The sequence below is a fragment of the Oryx dammah genome, unplaced genomic scaffold, assembly GCF_014754425.2.
Source record: "Oryx dammah isolate SB20612 unplaced genomic scaffold, SCBI_Odam_1.1 HiC_scaffold_8, whole genome shotgun sequence".
Taxonomy (NCBI): Eukaryota; Metazoa; Chordata; class Mammalia; order Artiodactyla; family Bovidae; genus Oryx; species Oryx dammah.
Window position 1 is genome coordinate 6,119,926 of NW_024070192.1, and position 18,273 is coordinate 6,138,198.

At 55.6% G+C, this 18,273-nt stretch overlaps 1 protein-coding gene and 1 non-coding gene across 5 annotated transcripts in view; one reads left to right on the plus strand and one right to left on the minus strand.

Moving 5' to 3' along the window:
• The window catches only part of DNAI2 (dynein axonemal intermediate chain 2), a 31,972-nt gene extending 18,539 nt beyond the window's left edge, over nucleotides 1-13,433 (plus strand). For 2 of the 4 annotated variants that reach the window (XM_040244346.1, XM_040244347.1), the window contains exons 7-13: nucleotides 1,220-1,359; nucleotides 2,615-2,737; nucleotides 6,266-6,489; nucleotides 7,946-8,081; nucleotides 8,668-8,814; nucleotides 10,654-10,881; nucleotides 12,708-13,433. In XM_040244346.1, the coding sequence (XP_040100280.1) occupies nucleotides 1,220-1,359; nucleotides 2,615-2,737; nucleotides 6,266-6,489; nucleotides 7,946-8,081; nucleotides 8,668-8,814; nucleotides 10,654-10,881; nucleotides 12,708-12,836 (1,127 nt within the window). In that variant the 3' untranslated portion in view covers nucleotides 12,837-13,433. Of the gene's footprint in view, nucleotides 1-1,219; nucleotides 1,360-2,614; nucleotides 2,738-6,265; nucleotides 6,490-7,945; nucleotides 8,082-8,667; nucleotides 8,819-10,653; nucleotides 10,882-12,707 lie in introns of those variants that run through there. The other 2 variants (XM_040244348.1, XM_040244349.1) reach the window with 2 other exon arrangements.
• Nucleotides 13,434-16,737: 3,304 nt separating this feature from the next.
• Nucleotides 16,738-16,809, minus strand: TRNAE-UUC. Its single transcript has one exon. It is a non-coding gene; the product is annotated as a tRNA-Glu (tRNA).
• Nucleotides 16,810-18,273: the final 1,464 nt, after the last annotated feature.

Below are 18,273 nucleotides of genomic sequence, written 5' to 3' on the forward strand. Positions count from 1 at the left end.
TGTAGCCTGCCAGGCTTCTCTGTCCATGGGATTCTCCAGGCAAGAATACTCGAGTGGGTTGCCATGCCCTCCTCCAGGGGATCTTCCCCACTCAGGAATCGAACCCGTATCTCTTATAGGTCCTGCACTGGCAGGCGGATTCTTTACCGCTAGCGCCACCAGGAAAGCCCATCAATCTCCCTGCAGCTTTATCTGGGTGCTGGCACTCTGAAAGACAGCAACAGAGTCACGTGGCCATGGTTTATTCAGGAGCCCTGCCTCGCTCATTACTCATTACCCCTTCAGTGGCTTTCTCTGCCAGCCCAGACCAGCCCAGGCTCTGGGGCTCTGCTGTCTATGAGAAAGACACAGTGGGACCTGCCCTCAAGCACTGCTTTGCCGGAGCAGAGCAAGCTGAGCTAAGAAAAGCCGTTTCTGGGCCAGACTGGTGCAGGGCCAAATGCCTTAGACTTGGATTCCATAAATCGGGATTTATGGATCATGGACTTCTGTTGTTGTATTACAAAACCAGCTTTCCTAGAAACAGCTCTGAGTAACAGGGTGGGTCCTCACTATACACTCGTGGGAAAATGAAGACAGAATCCATCAGGACAGAAAAAATATATATAGATAAGCTTTGAGTCTTGGTAAAGCAGAAGAGATGAAGTCCTAATAATGAATCCAGAGAAAGGATAATCTCCCTCTGTGAGTTTCTTTTCCGGTCAGCAGCAGCAGAGGTACAGAGGCGAAAAGGGAACGAATGGATCCAACAGGAGATTTGCCCGAGTTTTCTTACTTTCCCCAGGATGGAGGTGCTCCTCTCTCTTTCCCTGCCTCACTCCATCCTGAAGCTCCTCCTCGATCTTAGTTCCTCCTCAGTTCCTCCAGGAAGCCTTCCCTGACTGCCTCCCTGTGTCTCCCCCTGGAGCAATCACAGCACGGGCTCTAACTTGGCAGATTTCCCCTGCCGTCTCCTAAGGCCTGTGCCTGTCTGAGTCCCAGTGGCTTCCCCAGGGCCTAGCGTGATGCTCACCACGTGTTAGGGGCCCCGACAGAATGAATGAAGTGAGCTTCAGGGGCTGGTAGGAAACTCAGGCTGGTTTGAACTTAGCCCTGATTCTTAAAAAAGCCCCGTACTTGTCAAACCAAGACAAGCAGCATCCCCCGATCCCGTGCTCCCTGCACTAAGACAGGAAGCCTGTGCCCCCAGCACCCACTCCCTCGTCTCCTTCCCGGCCAGCCTGCTGGGACACGCGGAAGGGCAGCCTGGTGGCAGAGTTGTCCACCATCGAGTTCAGCCACCGAGACCCCGTGTACGGCACCATCTGGCTGCAGTCGAAGACGGGCACGGAGTGTTTCTCGGCGTCCACGGACGGGCAGGTACGAGCGCTGGAGGGGCAGGGAGTGGGGAGCAGCAGCGGTCACATGGTCCCGCATCAGGATGTTTCCTTTTGCACTTCATTGTAAAATGGAGCAATAGGTAAAGATGCGTGTGGGACACCAGCCTAAAAGTACGGAAGGGCAGGCGGTGAAGCCCGTCCTCCCGCCTCGGCCTTCAGCCTCCCAGTGCCCCCCTCCTGTGGCGCCCACTTGCATCAGCCTCTCCGTCTGCCTCCAGGCTCAGTGTCCACATACGAAGCAGACGTGTGTGTCTCGGCACTCTTCCTGCACAACTTGCACGTTGATTTGCCCTTGATGTTTTTCATTCGGCTTGTCTCAAAGATGATTTTATATTTCATAAAGTGCTGCCCCCTGCCTGTTAACGACTTAACAAACTATGGATATGCTGTAATTTATTTAAGTGGATTTTAGTAGTTTGTAGTTACCAAAAATGTAGCCAAGAGTGTGTTGGAGGGGTTGAATCTTTTTGTTGGAGTCTAATTGCTTCACAATGCTATGTTAGCTTCTGCTGAACAACAGAGTGACTCCACCATGTGGATACAGACATCCCCTCCCTCTTGAGTATCCCTCTAGCTCACCCGCCTAGGTCATCACAGCACCAAGCTGAGCGTCCTGTGCTGCTTGGCAGGTCCCACTAGCTATCTGGTTCACACGCGGCAGTGCACTTATCCCACGTCGTCCCATCCGCCCCCCTTCCCTGCCAGTGCCCACACGCTCCTTCTCTACACCTGCATCTCTGTTCCTGCCCTTCGAATAGGCTCATCTGTACCATTTCCCCCCCAGATCCCACGTATATGCGTTAATATCCGATACTTGTCTTTCCGCACAGAAGTGTATCTGCATATAGATTGCTGCACACGCGTGAAGCATACCCATACACACTGCATACACATACATTCCTGGCAGTGGGATTTCTGGGTCAACGCACATGTGCGTTTGGAATGTTGCTATAGATTGCCATATTCTGAGGGGTCTTTAAGGATACAGACTGCAGGGCCCACACCTGGCAGTTTTCACTCAGTAGGTCTGTGGTGAGGCTGCCTGCTTCTGGATCTTAGGGAGCTTGCCCAGGACTGATGATCAGCCAGGACTATGGACCAGAGGAGCAATTCTTCAAGGCAGCCCTGTTCCCTCGGTTGCTGGGTGTCTGACACCCACTGTCTGGCTCCAGGAAGGTGCAGGGGATAAGAATTGCGGGACTCCAGGCCTCAAAGTCGGCCCCTCCTCCCATCAGGTCATGTGGTGGGACATCCGGAAGATGAGCGAGCCCACCGAGGTCGTCATCATGGACATCACCAAAAAGGAGCATCTGGAGAACGCCTTGGGGGCCATCTCCCTGGAGTTCGAGTCCACTCTGGTGGGTGTCCCCTGCTCTCCCCTCCCCATGTTCTGTGGCTGGGGCAGCCAGAGCTGAGGGCAGGCCCGTGGCTGCTGTATCAGAGGCTCGTGGGCCCCAGGCTGCTTCTTACCTCGTGCTCTGGACCGTCTGTGGTCCTCCTAGACCTGTGTGGTCTTTGCAACCACTTTCCAGCAGGGGGCAGCAGAGTAGAGGCAGAAAACCCCTTCAATTCACAAGTTCCCATTTGGCAAGTGTCCCGGCTGATCAGAAGGCGAGCTTTCTGACTGCACGGGATTCCAGAGACGCTCCATGCTGTAAGAGCCTTGTCCAGGATTAGCATCCGGACGCCAGGCTCTGCCTCTGTCCCTGACTCATGTCCTCATGTGGGGCCCTAGGCTGGCAGCTCATCCCCTGGGGGGAAAAAAGAGGTGTTGGAGAGGAAAATGAGATTAGAGGAGGCTCCTGGGCAAACTGATCACAGACCTATGATGGCATTTAGTAACTGAGGAGGAGCAGTAAAGAAACTGCAAAGCAGAGGGCTTCCCTGGTGATCCAGTGGTTAAGAATCCACCTTCCAATGCAGGAGATGTGGGTTTGATCCCTGGTCCAAGAACTAAGATCCAATATGCCACAAGGCAACTAAGCCCCCACACCACAACTACTGAGCCCGAGGGCTGTACCTAAGACCCAACACAGCCAAATAAAGAATCTAAAAAAATAGAAGAAAAGTAAATAGGAAATAGTGGCTTCCCAGGTGGCTCAGTGGTAAAGAGTCCGCCTGCCAATGCAGGAGACTCAGGTTTGATCCCTGATCTGGGAAGATCCCATGTGCCACAGAGTAGCTAAGCCCGGGTGCCACGATTATTGGGCCTGCGCTCCAGAGCCTGGGAGCTGCCGCCGCTGAGCCCACCCGCTGCAAATGCTGAGGCCCGCGTGACCTGGAGCCCATGCGCCACCACGAGAGACGCCGCCGCAGTGAGAAGCCCGCACGCCACAATGAACCCGAGTCACAGTGAAGACTCAGCACAGCCACAAATAAAACCTAATAAAGAGAAATAGCAAAGCAGTCATGTGAAAGTGTCCAAAGAGGGAGGCTTCTGGAAGAAGCTCAAATGAAGATTCCCTCCAAAGCAATAAAGTGGCCTTCCTAGATGGCTCCTGGCCTGACCCCCTTCTGGGATCGTCACTGGTTTGCCTCCAGGCCGACATCATTCCCAGGCCCTTAGGAGGTGGACGGGCTCTGGCCTCACCCTTGCCCTGGGAGCACCTCCCCGACCCCAAGCTGGGGGATGAATGTGGTGGGGGAGGCGGACGACATCCCCCACTCCCCAGGCCCCGGGCTCTATGGGGAGGACTCAGAAAAAGGTTCTGTCCTGGAATCAGAGATTTCTAGGCGAGGCGCTAGACGCAGTGGCCACACCATCGCTGGTCCCCACTTGCCCACCGCCTTGTCGCTGAGTGGACACCATGTGCTGGCCCCTTGTAGCCGCCTGATGTGGTCTCCCGTGACCGTCCTGTAAGCTGATACGATTAGCATTATCCCAACTTTGCAGATAAACAACAGTCTTAGTGAGGAGGTGAGTCACGTGCTCCAGAACAGGGAGCAGCCAGGGCTCAAACCCAGGGCTCTGGCTGCAGGGCAGGGCTCTCCACTCTCACCCCCACAGAGGAGCCCTGGAGCTGGCGTTCTTCCTTACTTTTCTGGGCCTCTCAATCTTTCTCTTTTCACTTTCCTTTAACAGCCCCCCCACCCCATTTATGGGACTTCCCCGATGGCTCAGCAGATAAAGAATCCTCCAGCAATGCAGGGGACACAGTAGAGGTGGGTTTGATCCCTGGGTCGGGAAGATCCCCTGGAGGAGGAGATGACAACCCACTCTAGTATTCTTGCCTGGTGAATTCTGCTGACAGAGGAGTCTAGCGAGTACAGTCCCTGGGGTCGCAAAGAATCCGACTCGACTGAGCAACTAAGCAAGCAAGCCCTCTGTTTGTAGCCCAGCCGTTCTTTTTAATTGTGGTAAAAAAAAAAAAAAAGAAATTTAAAAGCACATAATGTAAAATGTACCACCTTAACCATTCTTTTTTAAAAAACTATTTATTTGGCCGTGTCAGGCCTTAGTTGTGGCACGAGGAATCGCTCATTGCAGCGCATCAGCTCTCTAGCTGTGGTTTGTGAGCTCAGTTGCTCCACGGCATGTGGGATCCTAGTTCCCCGACCATGGATTGAACCCGTGTCCCCTGCACTCAAGGTGAATTCTTAACACCTGGACCACCAGGGAAGTCTCCACTTTAACCATTCTTAAGTGGACAGTTTAGCAGTGTTAAGTATATTTACACTGTGGGCTCTTCAGAAGTAGAACTTTTTCATCTTGCAAAACAAACTCTGTATCTTTTAATCAACTAACTCCCCGTCTTCCCCTTCCCTCAGTCCCTTCGGCTTTCTGTCTCTATGAAATTGACTCCTCCAGGTACCCCATTCACTTTAGTGAATTCTTACTGTTTGTCTTTTTGTGATGGGCTCTTTTTACTTAGCTCTCAAGGTGTGGCACATGGCAGAATTTTCCTTTTTTTTTTTTTTGAAGCCAAATAGTATCGCATTGTATGAATAGACTGGGGTTCCCTGGTGGCTCAGATGGTAAAAAATCTGCCTGCAGTGCAACAGACCCAGGTTCAATCCCTGAGTCAGGAAGACTCCCTGGAAAAGCGAATGGCTACCCACTCCAGTATTCTTGCCTGGAGAATTCCACGGACAGAGGAGCCTGGCTGGTACAGTCCATGGAGTCACAAAGCCGGACACGACTGAGCGACTAACACACGCTCGCGTGAACAGACCACAGCTTGTTTTTCCATTCATGTGGACACTTGGGTGGCTTTTACCTCTTAGCTGTTGTGAGTAAAGATGCTATGGAGGGACTTCCCTGGTGGTGCAGTGACTAAGACTCTGAACTCCCAGAGCAGAGGCCCAGGCTCAATCCATGGTCAGGGAACTAGATCCCACATGCCCCAAAGAAGACCCAGCACAGCCAAATACATTTTAAAAAACAAAGCAAAGAGCAAACAACCGAAAAACTCCAGCAACAATCATTAGACATGGGTGTACAGTGAAGCCCAGGTTTGCTGTGAGTAGTAGCTGGAGGCTGGAGGGGGCTCTTCTGGACTCAGGGGTCACAGTATTCATTCAGTCACTGACTTTGTGTGTAAACAGACATTCAGGATCTTTTTTTGGCAAAATGCTTAGCGTGCATGGTGCTGCATGGAGGGCTGGTGACTCAGCTCTAGGGAACAGATGACTGGGGGCTTCATCACTCGCGGGGCCCTTGAGCAGGTGCTAAAGAAGGGTGGGGTCTGCTCAAGCTGATCAAGAGTGGGGGCGGCCCCCCAGAAGGGGCAGGGCACAGCTCAAGCGGAGGCTTAAACCAAAGGCACTTTTGGGCCCCCACCCCGCTGGCCCCACTGCTCTGGCCCTGGAAGGCCGCTCTCCCTGCCAGCTTAACCCTGAGCTGAGATTTCACGGAGCCTTCCGCTCACACGTCGCCCCCTCCACAGCCGACCAAGTTCATGGTGGGCACCGAGCAAGGCGTCGTCATCTCCTGCAACCGCAAGGGCAAGACGCCGGCCGAGAAGATCGTGTGCACCTTCTCAGGCCACCACGGCCCCATCTACGCGCTGCAGAGAAACCCGTTCTACCCAAAGAACTTTCTGACTGTCGGCGACTGGACCGCCCGCATCTGGTCAGAGGACAGCCGGGAGTCGTCCATCATGTGGACCAAGTGAGGGGAAGATTGGGGCGGGAGAGGGGGCCCGGCCCAGCTCAGGGGGGGTCTGAGCCTCTGTGTCTCCACCCATAAAAACGGAGCAAACATTTCTCTCCAAGCATCCGAGCTAATGCTAGGAAATAGCTTGATTCAGCGACTTCAGAAAGGGAATAAGCTTCAAACTGCCCACTCATCTGTTGATGGACATTGAGCTTGTTTCCATATCTTGACAATTGTGAATAATGCGGCAGTGAGCATGGAAGGGGGGCAGGTGTCCCTTAAAGATCCTGCCTCCAATTCCTTTGGATAAAGACCCAGAAACGGGGGGCTTCCCTGGCAGTCCAGGGGTTAAGACTCTGCGTTCAGTGCAGGGGATGTGGGTTCGATCCCTGGTCAAGGAACTAAGATCCCACATGCTTCACAGTCAAAAAAGAAAAAGACCCAGAAACAGGATTGAGGACCTTCCATACTGTTTTCCATGGTGGTCGCACCGATTTGCATTCCCACCAACAGTACACAAGGGTTCTCGTTTCTCCACATCCTCACCCACACTCATCTTTGGCTTTGCTAATAATTTAGACATCCTCACAGGTGTGGATATCTCATTGTGGTTTGGGTTATCTTCCTCTGATGATTAGTGATGTCGAGCATCTCTTCATGTACCTGTTAGCCGTTTATTTGTCGTCTTTGAAGAAATGTCTGTCCATGTCCTTTGCCCACTTTTTAAATTGGGTTGTTTTGTTTTGCTTTTTAACTGAGTTGTACGAGTTCCTTATGTATTGGGGGCGTTAAACCTTTATCAGATATCTGGTTTGCAAATATTTTCCCCATTCCTTAGGCTGCCTTTTCGTTCTGTTGACTGTTTCCCTGGGTCTGCAGGAGCTTTTTAAGTACATACACTCCCATGTACTTGTTTTTGCTTTTGTTGCTTATGCTTTTGGTGCCAAATCCAAAAATTCATTGCGAAGGCCACTGTCAAGGAACTTTTACTCTATGTTTTCTTCTAGAAGCTTAATGGTTTCAGATCATATGTTTAAGTCTTTAGCTCATTGTGAGTTCATTTTTGTATATAACATAAGGGTCCAGTTTAATTTTTTGCTGTAGAAATCTTTGAAAATCGAGGTTAAATCAAGTAGGCAGTATAGCCCTCTCTTCATCTGAATAGTGTGAACGTTTCTGGGCAGATTTTCCATCCTCCAACTCCTTTTCAAGTGAGTCTCATAGCCAGGGGAGCGGGCCCAGGCCTGTGCCCTTGAGTTAGGTATAGAGAAACACCAGAACCCTTTACAGTACAAACTGTTAACCGTGGGTGGTGAGGCTGGCATGGCTAGAAGTCAGACACCAGGAAGAACTTCCAGGCTGAGACCCAGGAGCTGGGGAGGGGCTGGATGAGCAGGGTCTCAGCTCAGCAGGCTCTCCCTGCATCCCAATCCCCCCATGGCCCCTGACCGGAGGTCCTGGCTCCCTACAGGTACCACATGGCCTACCTCACTGATGGCGCCTGGAGCCCCGTGAGACCGGCGGTTTTCTTCACCACCAAGATGGACGGGACCCTGGACATCTGGGACTTTGTGTTCAAGCAGTGCGACCCCGCCCTCAGCCTGAAGGTCGCGTGCACCCCCCTCCTGGTGCATCCATGCCCTCAGAAGCCTGGCCTTTCCTCCCGCCAGGCCTGTTCCCGCCAAGCCTGGGCCAAGCGGAGCCTCCCAGCTGAGCCAGCCTTATCTTATCAGCAGAGGCGGGGCAGAGACCTGCAGGCTGGGGGCATGGGAAAGAGCGGGGCTGGGGAAACTGCAGAATGAAAGGGGCGCTGGAGGGCCTTCCCTGGCAGTCCAGTGGTTAAGACTCTGCCCTCCAATGCAGGGGGCACAGGTTCGATCTCTGGTTGGGAAACTAGGATCCACCTGCCTATCTGTGTAGCCATTAAAACAAAAAGAAAGAAAGAAAGTGAGCTGGACTGAGGGGGTGGGTGTGGTGGGTGGGGTACGGTGGGAGATGAGGCTGGAGTGAAGGGTCTCGCAACCGACCTTGGTGTGGACACCCTCCTGTGGGTTGAGGCTGGGGTCCCCCTCGGTCGGGGAAGTCCCCAGCGGTGTTTGAACGGGGCTGCCGGCCTAAGCCTCCCCAAGACCCAGATGGCCAGACGAGCAGAGGGTGACATGGCTCCCCCGCGTCTGCCCGGCCCTCCAGCAGGTCTGTGACGAAGCCCTCTTCTGCCTCCGGGTGCAAGACAATGGGTGCTTCATCGCCTGCGGCTCCCAGCTGGGGACGACCACGCTGCTGGAGGTCTCCAGTGGGCTGTGCACCCTGCAGAGAAATGAGAAGAACACGGCTTCCACGGTGGGTACGGGCCCCCGGCGAGGTGGGCACACCAGCTCTGGTCCTGGCCTGGCCCCCGGCCGAGCGGGCTGGTCAGCAAAGGGCAGATGCGCTTCCACCACCTCCTGGGAAGTGGGTGGACACTCAGGGAAGGGTCAGGGAATGGGCCTGAGAGATGAGTGTTGGCTGTGTCTGAACCCGCCCAGGCTTCACTGCTCAGGAAGCCCACCGGCCCTGGGCAAGTCTCTTGACTTCTCCAGGCTTCAGTTTTCTTCAGATCCAAGCAGTGTGACTTGGTCATTTTGTCTAATTGTAAACAGTATACATTTAGGGCAGCTGAGCCTGTCTGAGGAAGCTTCAGTTCAGTTCGGTTGCTCAGTCGTGTCTGACTCTTTGCGACCCCATGAATCGCAGCACGCCAGGCCTCCCTGTCCATCACCATCTCCCGGAGTTCACTCAGACTTAACGTTCATCGAGTCCATGATGCCATCCAGCCATCTCATCCTTGGTCGTCCCCTTCTCCTCCTGCCCCCAATCCCTCCCAGCATCAGAGTCTTTTCCAATGAGTCAACTCTTCTCATGAGGTGGCCAAAGTACTGGAGTTTCAGCTTTAGCATCAGTCCTTCCAAAGAAATCCCAGGGCTGATCTCCTTCAGAAAGGACTGGTTGGATCTCCTTGCAGTCCAAGGGACTCTCAAGAGTCTTCTCCAACACCACAGTTCAAAAGCATCAATTCTTCGGCGCTCAGCCTTCTTCACAGGCCAACTCTCATATCCATACATGACCACTGGAAAAACCATAGCCTTGACTAGACGGACCTTAGTCGGCAAAGTAATGTCTCTGCTTTTGAATATGCTATCTAGGTTGGTCATAACTTTTCTTCTAAGGAGTAAGCATCTTTTAATTTCATGGCTGCAGTCACCATCTGCAGTAATTTTGGAGCCCCCCAAAATAAAGTCTGACACCGTTTCCACTGTTTCCCCATCTATTTCCCATGAAGTGATGGGACCGGATGCCATAATCTTTGTTTTCTGAATGTTGAGCCTTAAGCCAACTTTTTCACTCTCCTCCTTCACTTTCATCAAGAGGCTTTTTAGCTCCTCTTCACTTTCTGCCATAAGGGTGGTGTCATCTGCATATCTGAGGTTATTGGTATTTCTCCCGGCAATCTTGATTCCAGCTTGTGCTTCTTCCAGTCCAGCGTTTCTCATGATGTACTCTGCATATAAGTTAAATAAGCAGGGTGACAATATACAGCCTTGACGTACTCCTTTTCCTATTTGGAACCAGTCTGTTCCATGTTCAGTTCTAACTGTTGCTTCCTGACCTGCATACAGATTTCTCAAGAGGGTGAGGGTTAGGGTTAGGGTTGGAAGCTTAGCTGATGCCAATGGAGAAGCAACTGGAAGGGACTGCTCGAGGGAAGGGGGCGCTGGGGCGCTGAGATCCGTCACCCTGGCCGGGAGTCCTGGAGACGCCTCCCTATAGCCATGGGGCACCAAGAGGGGTTGAAATGCCCTGGTGCTGAGATCTTGGGAGGCCCTCCTGGCTCCGCCTGGGCGTGCGGTCCCACCGCTGAACTGGTCCTCCGGGGGCCCAGGAATGCAGCTTTGCACACCCCAGGGAGCATGCTTCACACCGGCGTCAGGCACTTAGTATTCCTTGGAACTGCATGATTTGGCATCCCTGCTCCCCTCCTGCCAGCCCCAGTATTTAGCCCCCACTTTCTTGCCATTGGCCCAGAGCAGATCTATGTGGGGCTGCCTTGAACAGAGTGAGGGGAGCCCACTGGTCCCCTTGCGCTGGGAGCTGGGGCCGCCCTCCCGCCGCTCCCACAGCCTCCCTCTCCTTGTGCACCAGATATTCGAGCGCGAGACGCGGCGGGAGAAGATCCTGGAGGCCAGGCACCGTGAGATGCGCCTGAAGGAGAAGGGCAAGGCCGAGGGCCGGGATGACGAGCTGAGGGATGAGCCGCCTTTCTTGAACCTGGAGGAGCTGGTCACCAAGGCCGAGGAGGAGTTCTTCGACATCATCTTTACGGAGCTGAAGAAGAAGGAGGCGGAAGCCATGAAGAAGCAGCCCAAACCTGTAGGGGCCTTGCGCAGGGGCTCGGGGTGGGCTGGGCGGGAGGGAGCCACGGGGCCCCGGCTGCCTGCCTGCTGACCTCCTGGGCAGCCCCGAGCATGTGGCCCCACCAGGCGGACCTTCCTTTGTCTGTCTGGCAAATGGGGAGAGTGACTCCCTTCCTCCTGGGGAATTCTAAGTCTCCAAACAGGCTTCCAGCTCCCTGAGCTTCTCGGAATCCTCTGCCTACACCCCAGAGGGCACCTTGAACTCCACGCAAGTGACCAACGGGATTAGGACCGAGGGCTACATGAGCTGTGAAAGGAGAGGGGGCCTGGAGGGCGCAGAGGGAGCAGAGGGGGCTGCGAGGTCCGTGGTGACCCCACCCGGCCTGAGGGGGTGAGACTGGTCCTGAGCTCGGCCATCCGTGCAAGAGTCGGCCCAACTTAGAGTTGACCAGACAGCGGCATCCACCGTGGCCCTGTGTGGAAAGCTAGCACTTTCTAGCTGTGTCGCCTGGACTGGTCACTTCACGTCTTAATTCCTTCATTTCCATCTGGAACAGGAGGAGGCTGAGTGATGAAGGCAGTGTCTGGTCACCTTCCAGGCCCTCCTGGGTACCAGGGGGCAGAGGAAGGAAAAGATGTGGTCTGCCTGGACCATTACCTTCAGGAGCCCAGGGATAAGGTGCTAAGATGCAATAGAGTAAAAGCCCAGCGTGCCAGGGGGAAGAACAAGTGAGCGAGGAGCAGCGTCTGCCCTCGTCGGCAAGACTGGCTGCCTTGTTAGGGGAGGAAGGAAAACGCACAGAGCAGCTCAAGGGACTTGCCCGGCGGGTCCAGTGGTAAAGACTCCACGCTTCCACTGCAGGGGCTGTGGGTTCTATCGCTGGTCAGGGAACTAAGATCCCACATGCCACTCAGCCAAAAAAAACAAAAGGGATTGAGAAGTTCGAGAGAGTGACAACAGAGCGCTGAAGCAGGGGTGAGGCTGTCCCCGGCCCATGAAGCCAGCCTCCAGCAGCAAGAGGGGCTGGGTGGCCCGTCCTCAGGCAGTAAGGGAGTGGCCAGGTCCGAAGCTAGGTGAGCATGCAGAGGAGCTGACGGGTTCCATCTCATGACTGCTCCCCGCATCCCTGTCGCTGGGTCTCGAGACAGGCAGTGACTTCTGTGGGCGCATTGTTCATTGGAAGCAGCCAGATCTGAGTGGCCTTATTCTCACACCATCCGATGGTCCGGGGCGGGAGTGGGGGGGTCCAGGCGAGGCTGGAGTCAGGCTATCTAACCCCGTAGCCTGGGCCTCCCCAAGCCGTCCACGCTGGGCCCTCCAGAAGGTCTGCAGACAAAGTGCAATGCGGCCACTGATTCCGAGCCTGCTGTACCCTGAATGTGCTCCCCACAGTGGCTGGAGCACTCTGGATGGAGACACTGACACTCAGAAGGGCCTACGCTTCACTGAGCCTGGCCCCCTCCCTCTGCCGCTCGCCGCAGGCTTCCTACGCATCTCTGCGTCTTGGCACTTAGCCAGACGTGCTGGAGTCACAACAGAGAATCATCTGTTGGGTCCTCACCTGAATTATTTCTAATCCCAGCCGCTACCCTGAAGGAATCATGCCAGGCTTTAGAGCAGGGGAGCCAATGAATCTTGGGGGAGGTAGCTCACGGCCACCCCGGCAGCACGCGGCAGGTGCCCGCCATCCATGCCCGCTGGAGCTGAGTGCCCTCTCAGCCTCTGAGGCCGTGGTGCTGGCTACGTGGCCTCCTGGGTGCCTGGCATTCCCGGGTTCAGGGGTTAACGTCCTGGTACGAGGAAGTCCTGCCCACCAACGCATCTCTGCTGTCTTTCCGTAGCTGAAACAGCCAAGCCAGGAAACAGATGAGGAGGTGCAGGGAGAGGAAGAGGCGGAGGAAGAAGAAGGCGACGGTGAAGGGGAGGAAGGAGGCAGTGAAGAGAGTCCAGCGCTGGGAGGCCAGCCCTGACTGGAGCCCAGCTCTCACATGCACCTGTATCCCCTCTCTGGGCACTGCCCTGGTGTTACAAGTGGGAGCTGACCGCCTTCCTTAGAGGGGACGGGAGGGGCAAAGGGACTCCGACCCAGCCCAGGGATCTGGTCCCCACCGACTCCCCTCGGAAGGAGGGAAGGGGCACAGGTTCATCCCCAAGCTGGTCTCCAGCCAAGCTCAGCCAGCTCCCCTAACCCCACCATCCCCATGGATTCAGCTTCTTGAGGGCTGTCCCGATGAGCATCTCCCTTCACAAGCCTGTAGAGCCTCCCCTGGGCAGGCCACGGCCACCGTCGGGGCTTGGGAAGGCCTGAGGGTGGAGAAGGGCGGGGGTCTCTCATTCTCCCTTACTGAACCTCCCCATCCACATATGGCTGGGGAACACAAAGCCTGTCCACTTCTAAGATGTCTTTCCCAAGCAACTTCCCTGGGAGATGTTTACCTCCAAAAGGGTGAGAGACGACTGATGAAACAAGCCAGGTGAATACAGTGAGTGCTATCTTCATGCTCATAAAGTTCAATTATTAATAATAATGACAGTACTAAAGGTTAGTGCTTATTATGCCTCCTGTACTCAGAGCTTTTCAAGTTATCTCTGTTGTTCTTTTGATAAAGTCGCCGAAGATTTCTGCTCTGACTATTCCTCCTCAGCAGAGGGAGAAACGGGTTCTGGGAGACAGGTGAGCATGTGCCAGCTGACTGGGCTCATGAGGGTTGGTGTGGGGACGAGAGCCCAGGCAGCTCACCGTGAGCCTGCAGGGCAGGTGACCACAGGCTGGGTGCGGTGCAAGGTCCTCTGGGGCTGCAGCAGGGGCGGTGGGCTGCCCTGAAACCACGGCAACACAGAGCATTCAGCGACCAGAGGCAGTAGGACCAGAGAGCCATTCAGAAGCCGGCCTGCGCTGGGAGAAGTTCCGGACCACCGTTGAGTCTACGGGTGGCCGCTGGTCCCGAAGGTGACCAGAAGTGCCCTTTTAAAAACCGCCTGTGTTGAGGATCTCACTGGGGAAGGACCCAGGGTCAACCACCCCTTGTGCCCAAAGAGGGAAAAAAAATCCAGTTGCCATGATAAAACAGTCATCAAGGGGCACATGGATCGAGCACTTGGTCTTTGCAGTAGCCCCAGAAGGGGTGATATTACCACCTTCAATCCCGAGTCACTACGTGCCTGCCGAGCAAGACCCCGAGGGAGGGGGCTGCCCGAGTCTCATGGGAGCAGTGGCACGGAGGGGACCCCAGAGCCCATGCCCTTAGGCACGCCATTCCTCAGTCTCCCAGGAGGAGGAAGGCGCCGGCCCACCTGCATCCAGGGAGGGGCCGCTGGCACATCCCACATCCTGCTTTGTGGGGTCTCCTGTGATGGGCCTCTCACTGCGGGAGGACGCAGGGAGCCCCAGAACTGCCTGATGAAGGTCAGCAGTTTCAGTGGCAGGGCAAGGGGGTGATTTTGCCTTCAGTGGGACACTTGGCGACGTCTGGGGACATTTTGATTTTTTAAATTAATCGATTATTTTTGGCCGCTCTGGGTCTTGTGGCTGAGCACAGGCTTCCTCCGGTTGCCGAGGGCAGGGGCTCCTCTCTAGCGGCAGTGCCGAGGCTTCCCATTGCGGTGGCTTCTCTCGTGGAGGAGCACGGCCTCTGGGCACTCAGGCTCAGCGGTTGGCGGTGCACGGGCTCCGCTGCTCCGCAGCGTGTGAAATCTTCCTGGGACAGGGCTCAGACCCGTGTCCCCCTGCATCGGAAGGTGGATTCGTAACCACGGGACCACCAGGGGAGTCCAGGGGACATTTCAGGCTGACATAACCACTCGGAGGGCGCTACTGGCATCCCGTGGATAGAAGCCACAGATGCTAAATATCCTGGGGTGCACAAGACAGTCGACACCACAGTGAATCATCCCGGCTGAGACGTCAGCAGCGTGGAGGCCAAGAAACCCTCACTTACGGAAAACAGTCTATCCAGTGAAACCTCCTGGAGAAAGTCAAAGCTCCCTGCATTGGCCCCGGGCACACTGACGGACCGCTGCGTGAGATGTTCGGCTGAAGAACTCCCAGGGAGAATATTCCCTCACTGTACCAGAATTTGGGCCTTTGGCTGGTACTGGCCAGGATGGGCCACTCTGGAGTCTCAAGCCCTTCACTGTGGTGCAGACGTGCCGTGGTGCCAGATGGCATTTGAGGAACAGGTGTGGGAACGGAGAGGAGGTCCCTGCAGACACCGCGTGGTAAAGGGCGTCATGGGCTCTGAGAATGCGACACCCATCACCGCCCATCCTCACCAATGATCATCCGCCTTCTCGCTCCTCAGCCTCCTCTGGAGCCTGTTGCCTAGTCTTCCCCGATGGGAAGCAAGACAAAACCGTGATGCATCACTGGAGACCCAGACGCCGCTGGAAAGACCTGCCACGTGGGCATGGAACGTGGATGATGGGGCCTGGGTGTGGGGACCCATCCAAGCAGGACAGGAGGGTGGTGGAAGCAGCAGCCGGACTGGTGTGTCCATGGCAGTTAAGGGGCCCCCACCCCGGGTCCATGCACACCTGGGGGAGAGTCTGCTTCCTCCCGGACCTGTGTTTTCCTCTCTGCCGACCTGATCGATTACGATGCCGCTGGCCGATGATGCACAGCTGCTGCCATGGCAGCCCTGGACGCTCTGGGGGTCACGGACCCTAGTCCCTTCTGCGGGGCAACTGGGTTCTGTGGGCCCCAGGGCGGAACTCTGAAGAACGATCTCCTTGCCCTTTGTTAGAAACCAGGTGCTTCCCCAGGGTCCAGAGGCCCCTGAGATGGCGCTGGCCCCAGGGGAGGCAAAGGGGGGCCACTAGGAACCCACTTAGGGCTGTTCTCTGTCTCCCAGAAACAGAGGCCTGCTTCTGCTTCCAGGTCGGAGCATAGCTTTGGAAAGTCAGGGAGACCGCAGGCAGGGGGCTCAGGAGGCCGTGATGCCATCCAGGAGAGAAGAGGTAAAAGCTGGAGCCCAGGGTGTGCGGCCAGGAGATGACAAGGAGGAGACGCACTTGCCGAAGTAGAACCACCAGGATCAGAGTAGAGTTTGGGTTAGGATTCGGTGCTTCTGCTGCCAAGGGCCCAGGCTTGATTCCTGGTCAGCGGACTAAGATCCCACATGCCACACGGTGTAGTCGAAAGAGAAGAGGACTTCCCTGGTTGTGTAGTGGATAAGAATCTGCCTGCCAATGCCGGGGACACGGGTTCTATCCCTGCTCCGGGAAGATTACACATGCTGTGGAGCAACTAAGCCCAGGCATCACAACTACTGAGCCTGTGTCTAGAGCCGGGGAGCCGCAACTGCCGAGCCACGGCACGTGGCGTCTGTGTCCCTCAACAAGAGAAGAATCCTGAGCACTGCAACGAAGAATGTCCCCCAGTCGACGCGACTAGAGAAAGCCCAAGCACAGCCAAAACTAAATACAGTTCAGAATATGTATTTACGTCAAGAAAGAAAACGAATGGAGAGGATGAGAGGGAAGGGGAGCTCAAAGACGGCTGAGAGGTGCAGGGCTCTCGAAGACAGCGGTGTCGCTGACAGAAATCCCAGAGGCGAGCAGGGAATGTCTGAGAGTAGAGAGGGCTTTGTGACGAGTCAGGACGCAAGTAAGATGGGCTGGGACTGCCTGCTTAGAAGCTCCTCTTATTTTGACCAGCATGGGCCATCCTGGGTGGGATTTATGCATGAGGAGGAACAGAAAAGAGAGAAAAATAGCTATAGTGTAATTAATTAGGGGCCTCTTGTACTGATCCAAACAGGTACGATTCAGGGGGTCTGAAATGCAAGCCTAGAGGGTGTTTTTTGTGTTTTTTCTTCCTTTCGACACATTTTGGATCTTCCTTTTTTTTTTTTACCCTCGCTATGCTCTTTGCTCCCCAACCAGGGATTGAACCTGGACCTCGGCAATGAAAGCACAGAGTCCTAGCCACTGGACCACCAGGGAATTCCCTGGAAAGTGTTTTTGATCCAGATGATCCATCTTCAAACATACCTGCTTCTCAGTGCCGCTCACCCACTTGCAAACCAGTCAAGTGCTGTGCGCAGTCCCGGGAGCAGCCTGGGCCGGAGAACGGGCCGAAACCTCGGGAGCCCCCGCAGGAGTGTTTGGTTTCCACCAGGCTCTCCTTGGTTTATCTGTTTACCGACCCCAAGGCCACAGGCAGGTTCCTGACACTGTTTATTAATAACTGTACCTAACACAAGCTCCTCGGGGCCAGCCAGGGAAGCCAGTCCCAGAGCACAGGCTGGCATCATGTTCTGGATGTGTGCCAGGCTGTCTGAGACAGTCCCGGGGGATAAGTGGCTCTTCCTTACCCAGTTTCTTAAAGGGGCAATGAACCTCACTGGACGCCCCTCGCCCAGTCACTGCGGGGGTGCTGCCAGGCTCAACTTCAGGAGAAGACAGTTAAGATGGGGGCTTCTTCCATCAGAAGTGGGTGGAGCTTCACCATCATCCTGGAAACTAAGGCCCAGGGGGCACAGGAAACCTGGCTCCAGGTGCTTCAGCAGGCTGGATGCGAGGTGGGACCAGAATCCTGTTTTCCCGGAGCCTCCTGAGGCCAGGAGTCTGCACTGTGCTTCCTGCAGCTGCAATCACTGTTGTTCCCACCAAGGACGGGGCGACAGCGTCTGACCCGCACTTTCTTGCACGGTGTGGTGGTTCTTGAGCTGTCCTGGTGGCTCAGCAGTAAAGAATCCACCTGCCGTGCAGGAGATGCCAGTGGACACAGATTCGATCCCTGGGTCGGGAAGATCTCCTGGAGAAGGGAAGGGCTACCCACTCCAGTACTTTTGCCTGAAATTTTTCAGGGACAGAGGAGCCGGGCGGTTACAGCCCATGGGGTCGCAGAAGAGTCCGACACGACTTAGCGACTCAACACCACCACTGTGGGTCTTACAATAGGCAGAAGGCACACAGACCCACCCATCTTGGCCTAGACTCTGGGTTTATCCATCAGGTCTTGTTAGTTCACGGGGTTCTTCTGTGACAACCCAAGTGATACAGGCGTTCCCCTGCACGTGCGTGCGCCGGTGGGCAGCCCGGGCATCCTCCCCACCCGCTCTGTCACCAGACACTTGGCGAAGACACCGGGCCAGCGACACGAGCCTCAGCCTCGGTGCCCGCAGCGCCCATGGAAACATGAGGCTGCCAGCCGCCGCCAGGGAGACGCTGAGAGTCGGACGGACGGGCAGGCGGACTGGGCAGCCGATGCGCATGGCCCGAGCGGGCGGAAGGGAAGGAGCGCGAGCGCCCGCGGGGCGGATGCAGAGCCGCGCCGAGGGTCCGGGGGTCGCCCAGGCCGACACTAGCTGGGAAGAAGCGCAGGCTCGGCGGCCTCCCGGGCGGAGACCGCCACCTCCCCTTTGCGGCTCTAGGGGGCGGGCCGCCGTCGGGGCCCGCCCCAAG